A 14,341-nucleotide genomic window follows, 5' to 3' on the forward strand; every position below is an offset into this window, starting at 1 on the left:
CAGTTCCTCAATAGCTCCCTGCAACTACACATTACACAATGTTTATACAGATCCTGCCTTAGCTTTTGAGTCCATGCTGATTGAACTATTGTGCAATTGGGAGTATACTAATTGCTGTCAGAACTTTTCCTACTAGATTGGGAAAGTTTCCAGAGCCAGTGGCTCTTGTGTGAATATTGGTTGAGTTCAAGTTCATTTATGGGCTTTTTCAGGTTGAATAGCTCCTGATGCCCACTGCCAAAGCTGCTGAACAATGGCCACTTGGAATGTACCTATAGAACCATATTGCATGAAGGAATTATTCTTGCCAGCATCAGAGGGCACAACAATGAAGGATATCTTAGTCTTGTTCAATGTTTGCAGCGTCTTTATCAGAATAATCAATGCTCAGGGCTATTTAATTAAAATAGCTGGTAAAATGAGAATTAAAGCTTAGTGAATTTAAGTGCATCTCAACCCCTGTTCAGATACTGACTTTCTACCCTAGTCCCCGCAGTAGGTTCCAAACTCAACTTGATTGTCCCCAGTTCCTATTTCGTCTTGAAAGATTGTTCACCACTAGTGAGGTCAAGTAGAATAAGATTCCAATGTTTCTTCTTTCAATTTGACATCTGATGTAGTGCCAGCTCCTGACACATCAACATCTTGTGGTGTGAAAATATTCCTAAGTATTCCAACTCCTGCTCCACACATCCTGCAATGGTAATCTTGTAATGACTCTCAATGTTCAGGTAACCAGAAGGAAAAATGATTAAACCCAACTCGTCTACTGTTCGCTCATCAATAAATCAAGAAAGAATGTTTTGCCACATTTACACTGCTTAATAAATGTACAAGAAGGATTAAGTAATTGCTTTCCAGATATGTATACCTGGGTTTAGAATAGGGTGCCTTACATAATATTACTTTTTTGTTCCATTCCATTACAGAGCATGTACTCCCGAGTACCAGAGTGTCAGGTTACAACTTATTATTACGTGGGCTTCGCGTACCTGATGATGCGTCGTTATCAGGATTCTATTCGTGTGTTTGCCAACATATTGCTGTATATTCAGAGGACCAAGAACATGTTTCAACGTTCAACCTACAAATATGAGATGGTAAACCTGGAAAAAAGTGTTACCTATGTATGCTGTACTCTTCATCTGAAGTTGGTTGATTTGAATTGTTTAAAGTAATTTTGGTGCAAAAAGAAGGTTGATTTTGTTTATATAAGCCAATTCAAGCTGCCTGCATTTCTACATTTTTACAAAGCCAAAAGCTTTGAATTGGCAATTGTTACTAGCTGATGGTAGTACTGTGCAAGTTAGATCCCATATTTAAACTTGGCTTGACAAACCATAGGCTTTTTAAAGGTTTACCATGGAGCTCAGTCACTGAATGTATTCTCAGAGGCTGCCAATGTACTTGCAATAAAAGAATATAAAGGTTTATTACACAAAAGAAAATTCAAACTATATTACACCACTTGAGAAATATTAGAAGGATTTAATTGCAAACATCAGAAAGAAAAGTTAATCCCACTTATCCCAACAATAACCTTGCAGATACTCAAGCCCCAGTGATGAGTCACCCCTAATCTCCAAGTTAAAATTTTTCTTGCTCAGCTGGCATGGCTATAATCAATTATCTTTCAGCAATTTCACATTCAGTAGAATTTTTTTATTTGAGAAACTTCTGTCTCTGAAACCCTTAAAACAAATTGCTAACTTAGTTCACCATCACTTAACATGGGTTCCCTAAAACCCTTTCTTTTAAAATTAGAGATACAGCATGGAATCAGACCCTTTTGTTCAATTTGTCCATGCTGACCAGATATCTTAAATTAGATTAGTCCCATTTGCCAGCATTTTCCCCATACTGTCTATTCACATACCAATCCAGATGCCTGTTAAATGTCGTAATTATACCAGCCTCCACCACCTTTTCTGATAGCTCATTCCATACATGCACCACACTTTGCATGAAACAGTTGCCACTTAGATCCCTTTTAAATCTTTCCCCTCCCACCTTAAACCTATGCCCTCTGGTTCTAGACTCCCCTGCCCTGGGGAAAAGACCTTGGCTATTCACCCTATCCATGCACCCACATAAAGTGATTTTATAAACTTCTATAAGGTCACCCATCAGCCTCCAACGCTCCATGGAAAGTAGCCCTAACCTATTTAGCATCTCCCTATAGCTCAAACCCTCCAACCCTGGTAACATCCTTGTCAGTCTTCTCTGAACCCTTTCAAGTTTAACAAAATCTTTCCAATAGCATGGAGACCAGACTAAGCTAAATAGCATTCAAAAGGTGGTCGAACAAATGTCTGTCTTAATTTTGGTAAATGAGTTAGAATCTCAACTTTTTTTTTCCCTAGCCCAAGTCCTCCACTAAAATGCTTCCTCTCTGTTACATAATGGGCAGACATGGGGGTTGCTGAACCATGGTGTGAATCCATCCTCAAGTAGAAATGCAATGGACTAATTACAGAGAGAATTAAAACCCCATTTTCTTCTTCTTCTCTTCCCCTTGCCCTTTTCAAATCTACCTGTAGATAAACAAACAGAATGAACAGATGCATAGTCTGTTGGCAATTGCCTTGACACTATACCCGATGAGGATCGATGAGAGCATCCACACACAGCTACGAGAGAAATATGGAGACAAAATGCTGCGTATGCAGAAAGGGTAGGTCTGCTATTCCTCTTAGTTGTCCATTTATTTATAATATTGTAGTTATTCAGTAATGATGCCTTGTCCAATGTGCATTTATATAGCACCAAGAAGGGGATAAAATGTCATAGAATCCCTACAGTATGGAAAGAGGCCATTCAGCCCATCAAGTCTACACCAACCTTCTGAAAAGAATCCCACCCACCCGCACACCCCTCCCATCCTATCCCTGTAACTGTATTTCTCATGGCTAATCCACCTAATCTGCACATCTTTGGACCGAGAGAGGAAACCGGAGCACCTGGTGGAAACCCATGCAGACACTGGGAGAATGTGCAGACTCCACACAGACAGAACCTGAGGCTGGAATCAAACCCAGGTCCCTGGCACTGAGGCAGCAGTGTTAACCACTGAGCCACCGTGCCACCCCAGGCCTTTCACAAGAGCATTCTTAGATACTTCGTGAAGATAATTGGATAATCAATCACAAATCTGATCAGCCAGATGAAGTTTGAGGCAGATAGACTCAAAGAAGGAATTCTTGTTGGTCCCAGGCTTGGCTGTCAATGATAAAGCAATGAAAGTTGTAATAGGGTTAAAATTGGAGGAACTCAGAATTGCAGTGTTGGGGGTTACAGAAATGAGGAAGTTTGAGACCAGTGGGGAGGGAATTTAAAAGCGAGTCTAGTACCTTTGTACACCTCCATTATTCAATTGTTGTTGTTAAGATTATACTTCTGTTGAAATGATTAATGGCAAATTGTAATTTATAAATGGGGTTGTATAAGAGTGACTAGGAGAAAGTGAGGACTGCAGATGCTGGAGATCAGAGCTTAAAAATGTGTTGCTGGAAAAGCGCAGCAGGTCAGGCAGCATCAAAGGAGCAGGAGAATCGACATTTCGGGCATAAACCCTTCAGGAATGAGGAGGGTGTGCCAAGCAGGCTAAGATAAAAGGTAGGGAGGTCTCTGGATTATTAGTCCATTAACAACCATTATGCTTTGCCAAATAACATTTTTGGACTGGGATTTCTGACAAAAGTGACTAGTTCTCAAAGATTTAAATGAAACACCAAATTAATGATCAAAACAACGGGACTGCTAGCTTGATTTCTGCAAAATAATTTCTGTCTGCTCTAATCAGGATTTTGTATTTGTGTTCCCACCTGCACTGGTAACTCTGTGTAAACAGGATCAGGGAAGTGGCTGTTCAGTGTGTTTGGGCTCTGCTTATGTAATTGGGTGCGTGTACATTATTTTAATGCTGCCTGAAGGAAGTTTAGATGTTGTATTTATTTTAGAGCCTTAAATTAGGAAAAACATGAAATTAAAATCAATATAAAGGAGGAAGGCAGCTCAAGAGCTCTACAGAATAATCTAGGTTGACACCTTTGTGCCACTCTGCATCAGCTGCCGTCTTTCAGATGAGTTGCTAAACCGAAGCCCTGTTGCACTCTTTAATGCTGAGAGATCCCTTTCATCCATCTATTTCAAAGACAAGCTGGGAAACTCCTCAGCCTATGTTTGGTGTCTCGGTTAACACCTGAAACAAATGATTTGGTCATTTATTGTCCTGATGTTTGTGGGAGCTTGCTGTGCCATATTTACTGCATTATAACGGTGACTACACTTTAAAAGTACTTTTGATAACAACTTGCCAGTGAAGGGTCCAGGGTACTTCATGAGACCCTTAATCAAATAATATTTGATGCTGAGCTTCATGGAATAATAGAGTTAAACAAAAGCTTTGTCAAACAAGTCCCTTTGAAGGAAAATCTTTAAAGAATGAAAGAGACATAGAGGTACGGAAATATGTGGGCAAGAATCACAGAATTCCTACAGCGTGAAAATAGGCCGATCGGCCCATCAGGTCCACCTCTAGACCCATCCCCTGCCTTATCCCAGTAACCCTGCATTCCCCATGGCTAGCCCACTTAGCCTGCACATCCCCATACACTATGGACAATTTAGCATGGCCAATCCAGCAAACCTGCACATCTTTAGACTGTGGGAGGAAACTGGAGCAAATCCATGCAGGTCCAGGGAGAATATGGAAACTTCACACGGACAGTTACCTGATGGTGGAATCAAACCCAGGTCCCTGGGATTGTGAGACAGTGCTAACCACTGAACCACTGTGCTGCCCAGAATCTAGGGCCTCAGCATCTCAAGGCTTTGCCACCAATGGTACAGTGATTAAAACATGCAAGTAGCCAGGACGGACTGTAAAGCAGTTGGGATGTCCTGTGGTTCTGAAAGGCACAATATAACACATCTCTATTGAGAATTAAATTCTTGTCATTAGCAGAGTTTGTCTAGCTCATATATCTGTGAAGTTCATTTCCTTCCTAAATTCCTTCTTCCTGCATCCCATTGTATTCCCAGACGTTCCAATCTTTCCTCATCTTAATTTTAGTTATTTCCTTTGGACATTCCTTGCAAATCACAGCCCCTTCTGAAAATTCTACGCCTTATCCTGAATGCCACCATAATTAGATGTGGTACAGTTTTGGCCCTGGTTAAAAGATCCCATTATTTTTCTTGCTTAGTCTTCACCTGGGAACACAGAGGCAGAGGTTTTAATAACCTATCCAGTAAACCTTGCAGACTTCCCTCTGTTTTGTTACCTCAAGCGCACTAATCTTATAAGGAGAAAGGACTGCAGATGCTGGAGGTCAGTGTTGAGAGTGTGGTGCTGGAAAAACACTGCAGGTCAGGCAGCATCTGAGGAGCAGGAGAATCGACTGATGAAGGGTTTATGCCCGAAAGGTCGATTCTCCTGCTCCTCGGATGCTCCCTGATCTATTGTGCTTTTCAAACACCACACTCGTGACTGTAATATAATAAGCCCCAGTCTTGCTGCCTGTACCTAATCTCATGGTTTTATCTGTAACCATGTTTTTCATCTTCAGGCTCTCTGCCTGCTGAACCAGCTTTTCCAGATCTTCCTGGATTATTGGCGTTGTTAAGCCATTGAACCTAAGTTTTCTTTGCAAACATTAGACACTTCTCAAAAAAACAACTGCAACATCTACCATTTTGTGGAACTGCACTGCAAGCTTTTTTTTTCACTCTTGCAGCTCCCTGCATAAGACCACCCCTTATTTACCTTGGTCACACATCGTGTTAGCCAGGCTGGTATGTGGGATTGTCCCATATGTTTCCAAAGTCATAAATGTTAAGAGAAAGAGCCTAGATGACTAGCTTTGTTTGTGTCACCTCCTTAAAAGAGGTCAGAAGTCACATGACACCAGTTAGAGTCCAACAGGTTTATTTGGATTCGCAACATTTCAAAGCACTGCTCCTTTGTCTGGTAAAGGGTTCACTTAATAAAGGATCAGCGCTCTGAAAGCTTGTGATGTGAAATAAACCTGTTGGGACTATAACTTGTGTGATGTGACTTCTGACTTTGTCCATCCCAATCCAACACCAGAACCTCCCACATCATGGCTCCTTGGAAGAGGAATCCAAAATGAATCGTGTTATTGCATTGTCACCCTGTGGCCCACTAACTTCCTCTGCATCAGATATGCATCCACCTTTTCTCTTAAGAATGCGATAGACTCATTTCGAGCTGTGTAATCTTCTACAATCCAGAAAGAATGAGACATTTGTGGTGCAACATTGCCACCTACTGCAACCTAGAGTAAGACCCAAAGATCTCCGTATCCATCTCAGAATTTATAGTTTATAGAACAAGTCATCTAAAGTTGCTCAGAAACTACCTCAAGTAGGATCACTTTTAGCTCTTTGGCGTGTCACACTGAAACCTCACCAGGGTTTGATTAGTGGTTTGCGATTCCTGATGATTGTAAGCGTGTAGACAATAGGGCTAGAAATTTGATGGGTACAGGAGATCTAGTCTAGTTCCAGAATGCTGTGTCTTCTCTTAGCTGCTGGTTAGGAAATGAGATGGACTCTTGCATTATAAAGTGCCAAGGTAGCAAGACAAGGCTGCTATTATGTGAGCATTAATACAGCATGACAACAGCACGCATTTATTAGGCATTAACTGCATTGTAAAAGTTAGAATGGTCCAGCTGAAACCGTAATCCCTAAATGCTTTGCTTTCAATTATATGATTTTTTTTTTAAATGACCCTCTCCCAATATGTGTTTTCTTCATTTCTAACCCTGCTCTTCTTTTATTCCCAATAGTGAGATGCAGATTTTTGAGGAGCTGTTCAGCTTTGCTTGTCCCAAGTTCCTGTCACCAGTGGTACCAAATTATGAGTCGGTCCATCCTAACTACCATAAAGAGCCATTCCTGCAACAGCTGAAAGTGTTTATGGATGAGGTGCAGCAACAGTCTGTACTGTCCACTATACGTAGGTATGTCGAGAAGTCGCTGATAACAGTGCCAACTGTTTGTAAAAAATATTTAGTGGTATGTAAAGGTTCCGTGTCCAGATACTTCTGGTTAACTTGTCCCAGATTAACAATTCCCCAGAAATCAGTGAGTACCTTTTTGAGGAACTGAAGAATGAAGTTAACTGGTAAAGAGGGAGGGAATTAAAACTGTTCTGTAAAATAAGCTTCTAGATTGGATAGGGAAGAAGGTGTTTGGTATGCTTTCCTTTATTGGTCAGAGTATTGAGTACAGGAGTTGGGAGGTCATGTTGCGGCTGTCCAGGACATTGGTTAGGCCACTGTTGGAATATTGCATGCAATTCTGGTCTCCTTCCTATCGGAAAGACGTTGTGAAACTTGAAAGGGTTCAGAAAAGATTTACAAGGTTGTTGCCAGGGTTGGAGGATCTGAGCGACAGGGAGAGGCTGAACAGGCTGGGGCTGTTTTCCCTGGAGCGTCGGAGGCTGAGGGGAGACTTTATAGAGGTTTACAAAATTATGAGGGGCATCGATAGGTTAAATAGACAAAGTCTTTTCCCTGGGGTCGGGGTGTCCAGAACTAGGGGGCATAGGTTTAGGGTGAGAGGGGAAAGATATAAAAGAGACCTAAGGGGCAACTTTTTCACACAGAGGGTGGTATGTGTATGGAATGAGCTGCCAGAGGATTCGGTGGAGGGTGGTACAATTGTAACATTTAAGGGGCATTTGGATGGGTATATGAATAGGAAGGGTTTGGAGGGATATGGGCCGGCTGCTGGCAGGTGGGACTAGATTGGGTTGGGATATTTGGTCGGCATGGACGGGTTGGACAGAAGGGTCTGTTTCCATGCTGTACATCTCTATGACTCTCTCTCAAGATCTCACTTTCATGTATGCATTTACCCAAGAACTGATGTTCCATTCTGAAGTGATTGTGATTCAGGGTGGTCCAAATGCACCTCCAATCCACAATCAGTTCAGTATTGAAATCCTGGAGAGGAACTTGGCAGCAGAGCACAAGATATTTATTTTTATTTTAAGGGCTTGCCTTGGGGAGCTACATTTTGGTTTTCACAGGCTACTTTTTTTGTTCCTGTAGTAGCTATATGAAGTGCCTTTGATATTGGTGTTAAATATCATCAGTTTCGATGCTAATATCATTTCTGTCCACTCACTCTTGCTTGTTGTTACCTTCTCTCCCTTTCAGTTTCTTAAAGCTGTATACTACCATGCCTGTTGTCAAACTGGCTGGATTCCTAGACATGACCGAGCAGGAGTTCCGCATCAATCTCCTGGTGTTCAAGCACAAGATGAAGAACCTGGTGTGGACAAGTGGGATCTCGGCCCTGGACGGTGAATTTCAATCTGCTTCGGAGGTTGACTTCTACATTGATAAGGTAAGATTTATCTACAAAAGAGCACCTTTGTATCTTACCCTGTACATGCTGATGGCACCTGCTCCTAGACTCTGATAGCTTTCCCCAGCCAGGGGTTCCCAAGCCCATGGACCTAGACACCCTTCCCCCAGTGATGAGGCCATGGGTCAAGTGATTTAGGCTGTTATGCAGTAATGGCAGGACAGAGGATCAGCTATGATCATGGGGCAGTATGGTGGCTCAGTGGTTACCACTGCTGCCTCACAGTACCAGGGACCCGGGTTTAATTCCAGCCTTGGGTGACTGTCTGTGTGGAGTTTGCACATTCTCCCCTTGTTTGCGTGGGTATCCACCGGGTGCTCCAGGTTCCTCCCACAATCTAAAGAAGTGCAGGTTAGGTGAAATAGCCATGCTAAATTGCCCATAGTATTAGGTGCTTTAGTCAGGGGTAATGGTGGGGAATGGCTCTGGGTAGGTTATTCTTTGGAGGATCTGTGTGGACTTGTTGGGCCAAAGAGTAGGGAATCCATGCTGTAGGGAATCTAACCTAATCATTTTGAACAGCAGAAGTAGCATAATGGACCAAATGGCCAAATTCTGCTATTTTCTTTGGCTCCTTACTGCACTTTGAACTCAAAGGTTAAACATTTATCAGTTCTTCTGTCTCCATTGCCAAAGAAAACATCAATCCCCAAGTCCTGCTCAGTAACTCTCCCTCCTGGCTTCCTCCTAAGCACTTAAAATGGGACACGTCCTCTGGTATGAGGACAATTCTTGCCTCATTCATTTGTTACCTTGATTGTCCTGGGGTCATACAGCATGACCAACTGGTCCAAGGCGACCAGGTTTCCCAAACTAAACTAGACCCATTTACTTGCATTTGGCCCATATCTCTCTCAACTTTTCGCATTCATGTACCTATCCAAATGTCTTTTAAATGTTACAGCTGTACCTGCATCTATCACTTCCTGTGGCAGTCCATTCTACATATGAATTACTCTGTGTGAAAAGGTTGCCCCTCAGGTCCCTTTTAAACCTTTCTCCTTTCACCTTAAGATATGCTCCCTAGTTTTGAATTGCCTTGCCCTGGGGGAAAATACCTTTGCTATCCACCCTATTGATGCCCCTCATGATTTTATAAGCCTCTGTAAGGTCACCCCTCAACCCCCTACACTCCAGTGAAAAAAGTCCCAGCCCCTCTAGCTTAAGCTTATAATTCACACTCTTCAGACCCATCAACCTCCTGGTAAATCTTTTCTGAGCCCTCTCCAATTGAATAATATCCTTCCTATAGCAGGGCAACCAGAACTGTACACAGTACTCCAAACATAGCCTCACCAATGTCCTGTGCAACCTCAACATGATGTCCCAACTTCTGTACTCAAAGGTCTGAGCAATGAAGGCAAGTGAGCTAAGCACCTTCTTAACCACCCTATCTACCTATGATGCAACTTTCAAAGAACTATGTACCTGAACCCCTCGGTGACTCTGTTCTGGCAGGTAACAAACTAGGGTTGAGTTTGAGCCAATATTGCGTAAGCTGCAAAGTATTGAACTCTGCCTAAGTACACAAGGGGCAACTTGAATTTCTGTTTAAACATTGCTTTTCTGTTGATTTTCAGGACATGATCCACATCGCAGACACTAAAGTGGCACGGCGATATGGTGACTTCTTCATCAGGCAGATTCACAAATTTGAAGAGGTAAAGCTGTTTGTTTTATTCTTCACCTATTGTCTTCATTGAGTTCTTTTCAGGCCATGTAGTGACACTGCACCCCAAGGTCTCTTTGTCTGGCAACACTCCTCAGGACCTTTACCATGATGTGTATAAATCCTGCCCTGATTTGCCCTATCAAAATGGATCACCTCACATTTAACTCCATCTGCCATTCCTCGGCCCATTGGCCATTCTATTTGTGGTCCCATTGTACTCTGAGTATAGCCTTGTTGGCTGTCCAGTACATGCTTAAGTTTATGTCATCTGCAAACTTATTAACCTTACCTCTTATAGTCACACCCAAATCACTTATATAAGTAACAAAAACAGTGACCCAGCACCGATCCTCGAGGCAGATTGCTGTTATAGGCCTTCAGTCAGAAAAGCAATTCTCCACCATCACCCTCTGTCTCTAACCTTCAAGCCAATTTTGTGTCCAAATGGCTAGCTCTCCCTGGATTCAACGTGATCTAAATTTGCTGACTAGACTATGGTGTGGAACCTTGACATACACCTTACTGCAGTCCGTAAAAACAACGTCTCCCGCTTTGCCTTCATCAATCTTCTTTGTCACCTCTTCAAAAAGCTCAATCAAGTTAGTGAGACAGGATTTCCTACGCACAAAGCCATGCCGACTATCCCTAATCAGTTCTTGCCTTTCCAAATACATGTAGATCCTCAACTTCAGAATTCCCTCCAACAACTTACCCACCACTGATGTCAAACTCACCAGTCTATAGTTCCCTGGCTTTTCCTTAACACTTAAATAATGGCATCACATTAGCCACCTTCTGGCACCTCACCCGTGACTATCGATGATACAGGTATTTCAGCAAGGGGCCAGCAATTACTTCCCTAACTTCCCACAAAGTTCATATGTCTCACTTTCACCCAAATAATTTCACTGGATGTACTCCCCAGAATATCCTCCCTAAGTACAGCTGTAATGTTACTTTAAGAAGAGCTGGATAGAAGTATTTGGGAAAATTTATTGATTTTTTTTAAAAAAAAAATTGTCCCTTTAAATATGAGGCTCTCCCCAGTGTTTAAAGGCAGAAAGAGCAAGGTAAGTAATCCTTTCATGCTGGTTTCTATTGCCAGGAGCTGCAGTTTTACCAACACCCATTGGTCTGCAAAAGTCATTCATAAATTGTAATGAGCCAGTTTATGCACTTGAAACAGCGGATTAGTGTATCATGTACTGTAGAGTGCCCATTACTATAAAAATGTCGGAACACCTGCTAAGGATGAACATTGCCGGCCAGAATATTTCATAACAAGTTTCTTTTATTTTTGTAGCTCAACAGAAGCTTGAAGAAAATCAACCCCCGGTAATGGAACTTCTGTACCCACAGCAGCACACAGTCACTCGATAAAGAACACAATGAATGATGGTTGCCTTGCCAGTTCTCCTGCAGCTAGTGCTTTTGATTTCTGAATGGCCAGCCATGTTGCTCAGTTGCATGTGGTCCAGAGATCAATTATGTCAGAGCTCTCAAACTACTACTTAGACCTTGGGAACATAAGTTTTTGATCTTCTGTAAAACATGACAAAGAATCCTGGAGATCTGAAACTAACAAGAATTGCGTTTGCTGGAGAAACTCAGCAGGTCTGGCAGCATCTGTGAAAGAGAGAAACGGGCTCAGTGTTTCAGGTTCCAATGGCCCTTCATTGGATAATTCTGAAGAATTGTCAGTAGACTTGAAACATGGAGCCTGTTTCTCTCTTCACAGATGCTGCCAGACCTCCTGCGTTTCTCCAGCAAATTCCATTCTTGTTTATTTGTCTTCTTTCTTGTTTTATACTGTATACAGCTCAAAATCTTAGCCTGCTTTCATTTTCCTCTGTGAGCTGGTGCAGGCTTTTTGTGAGGGGTGTCGTAATACTGGAGAGGGGAAATAATTCAGTCTTCTGAATGAATTGATAATGGAACATTTTAAAAAAAGCAGAATGCCTCGGGCTGTATGCATTATAAAATAATAACTGGTTACTACTATTACAAATCTTTAGATGTGATACAATCCTAAGTGAATCAGACCTCATGATACTCTAACCTTGTGGTGTTCTGTATAAATGCAGACAGTGCCACAAAAACACACATTTTTGATGCCCATCTCTTGATGAATTTTCACTCTGTGGACTGAGATGTCACAGTCCAGTTATTCTGGGCAGCTGGTTACGAATGGATCCACCAGCTCTCTACAAACCACCTCCTTGCCTCTGTAATCCATTCATGACTGGTTTCACATCCATTGATAATCTGGGTACGTTTGGATATTCAAAATAACACCAAATCTTTCAATAAATATGTAGTTGCCTTCTCTGTGTTTTATCTCAGGATATTAACGTATAGCTGAATATTGCATGTTGTGGATTGTTGAGTGAAACCCAGAGCACGCAACTAAATCTCACCAGTGTTTGGATAAAATAAAAAAATGCAACTGATCTGAGTCTCTGTGGATGTCTTGATTTGTACGTGGAATGGTTTTGACAGTGTACATAGATCAAAGAGTATTTCCCCCCATATTGTCTTTGGGAAAGCACCAGCCTAGACCAGTTTGGTCTGCTTCTGTCAAGAACCCAGTGTAATTATAAGGGCCAATACGATCTCCACATGAACTTTACAAATATAGCAGGATCTTTGAGTGGCTGATACCTCAAATATTCATGTTCACAGGAGCTATTCCCATATCCATTCATTCCCTGAGAAACCAAAACTCTGGAATTACCTACCCAAAGGGTTGCGGATGCATTATCAATGAGTCTAAGACCAAGATTGTCAGCCTTTTGAACAAATTTCTACTCTGTCCCAAATGATCGGCCACTTGTTCTAGATTTTCCAGTCATGGGCAACACAGTCTTAACATCTACCCTGGGAAGTCCCTCACAATCTTGAACATTTCAATGAGACCACCTCTCATTCTTTTAAGCTGTAGAGAATATAGTCCCAGTATATTCAGCCTAACATCAAAGTATATCCTTCTTTCAACATGGATCGCAAACATTGTACACTGTATTCCAGGTGTGGTCTTACCAAAGCTTTGTATGATTGTAGCATGACCTTTTACTCTTGTATTCCAGTTTGCATGTTTTAAATACCAACATGCTATTTGTTTTCCTGTTTGTTTGCTATACCTACATCCTAATGTTTTTGTCTACATTATATAATTCTGGATTAGTGGTGCTGGAAAAGCACAGCAGTTCAGGCAGCATCCGAGGAGCAGGAAAATCGACGTTTCGGGCAAAAGCCCTTCATCAGGAACCTTATCTACATTATATAAGCACACCCAAATGTCTCTGGACATATTTCACAACTCATTAAAAAAAAATTCAGTTATGTTCTTACTACTAAAGTGAATGACCTCACATTTGACGACATTATATTTGCTGTCTACTCACTTTATCTACTTCACAGATTTTCTATGTTCTCCTCATGACTTGCATTCCCATTTAACTTAGTCGCACCAACAAATTTGAATATATCACATCCTGCCTCTTTGTCTAAGTTGTTAGTACAGACTATAAATAGACTTTTGCAGTCACTTGAAACTGCTCAATTTATCCTACTCTATTTCCAGTCTGTTGACTTCTTTAAAAAATCCATGTTAACATGAGTCCTTGTATGGCAGTTATTAAATTCATTTTGGAAATCTGAGTTTACTACATTATACAACTACTGGTCTTCCTCTGTATACCCTACCCATTCTCAAATCATTCGAGTAAATTTGTCAAACAGGATTTCCCTTTCTTAAGATACCTGCTTCTAATCAGATGATGCTTTACTGAGGACATTATTAAGAATTCCTTTATAAGAGATGGGGAGTCTGTTTAGCTCAGTTGGCTGGATTGTCGGTTTACAGAGCAGTGTGACGCCAACACTGTGGGTTCAATTCCCATCACTGGTTTGAGGTTAGCATGAAGGACTCTCTCCACCTCTTCCCTTGCTTGAGGTCTGGTAAAATCACCACCAGTCACTTCTCTCAAAATGCGAGTAGCCCCTATAGTCTGCTAAGACTATGGCGACATAATAACAATAAGGGATGTCAGTATTTTCCCTTCAACTGTTGTCAGGCTAACTGACCAGTAGTTCCTTGCTTTGTCTTTTCCTTCTTTCTTGAATAATAGTCTTGCAATTATGAGCTTCCAATCTGATGGGACCATTCCAGAAAATAGAGAATTTTGCTAAATTAAAGCCACCACACCTATCTGCAGTTTCAAACATCTCTCGCCCTTTGTGCTCTGTCATTATACAATGTTTTTG

General features: G+C 41.6%; 1 protein-coding gene across 1 annotated transcript in view; it reads left to right on the top strand.

Annotated features, from left to right (window-relative positions):
- Positions 1-12,525, top strand: part of eif3s6ip (eukaryotic translation initiation factor 3, subunit 6 interacting protein) — a 31,357-nt gene extending 18,832 nt beyond the window's left edge. Inside the window, exons 10-15 of the mRNA XM_072588621.1 lie at positions 930-1,100; positions 2,541-2,674; positions 6,816-6,989; positions 8,193-8,382; positions 9,984-10,064; positions 11,379-12,525. Coding sequence (XP_072444722.1) covers positions 930-1,100; positions 2,541-2,674; positions 6,816-6,989; positions 8,193-8,382; positions 9,984-10,064; positions 11,379-11,414 — 786 coding nt within the window. The 3' untranslated portion in view covers positions 11,415-12,525. The remainder of the gene's footprint in view (positions 1-929; positions 1,101-2,540; positions 2,675-6,815; positions 6,990-8,192; positions 8,383-9,983; positions 10,065-11,378) is intronic.
- The last annotated feature ends 1,816 nt before the right edge of the window (positions 12,526-14,341 follow it).

This window comes from Chiloscyllium punctatum, chromosome 18 (assembly GCF_047496795.1).
Source record: "Chiloscyllium punctatum isolate Juve2018m chromosome 18, sChiPun1.3, whole genome shotgun sequence".
Classification (NCBI taxonomy): Eukaryota; Metazoa; Chordata; class Chondrichthyes; order Orectolobiformes; family Hemiscylliidae; genus Chiloscyllium; species Chiloscyllium punctatum.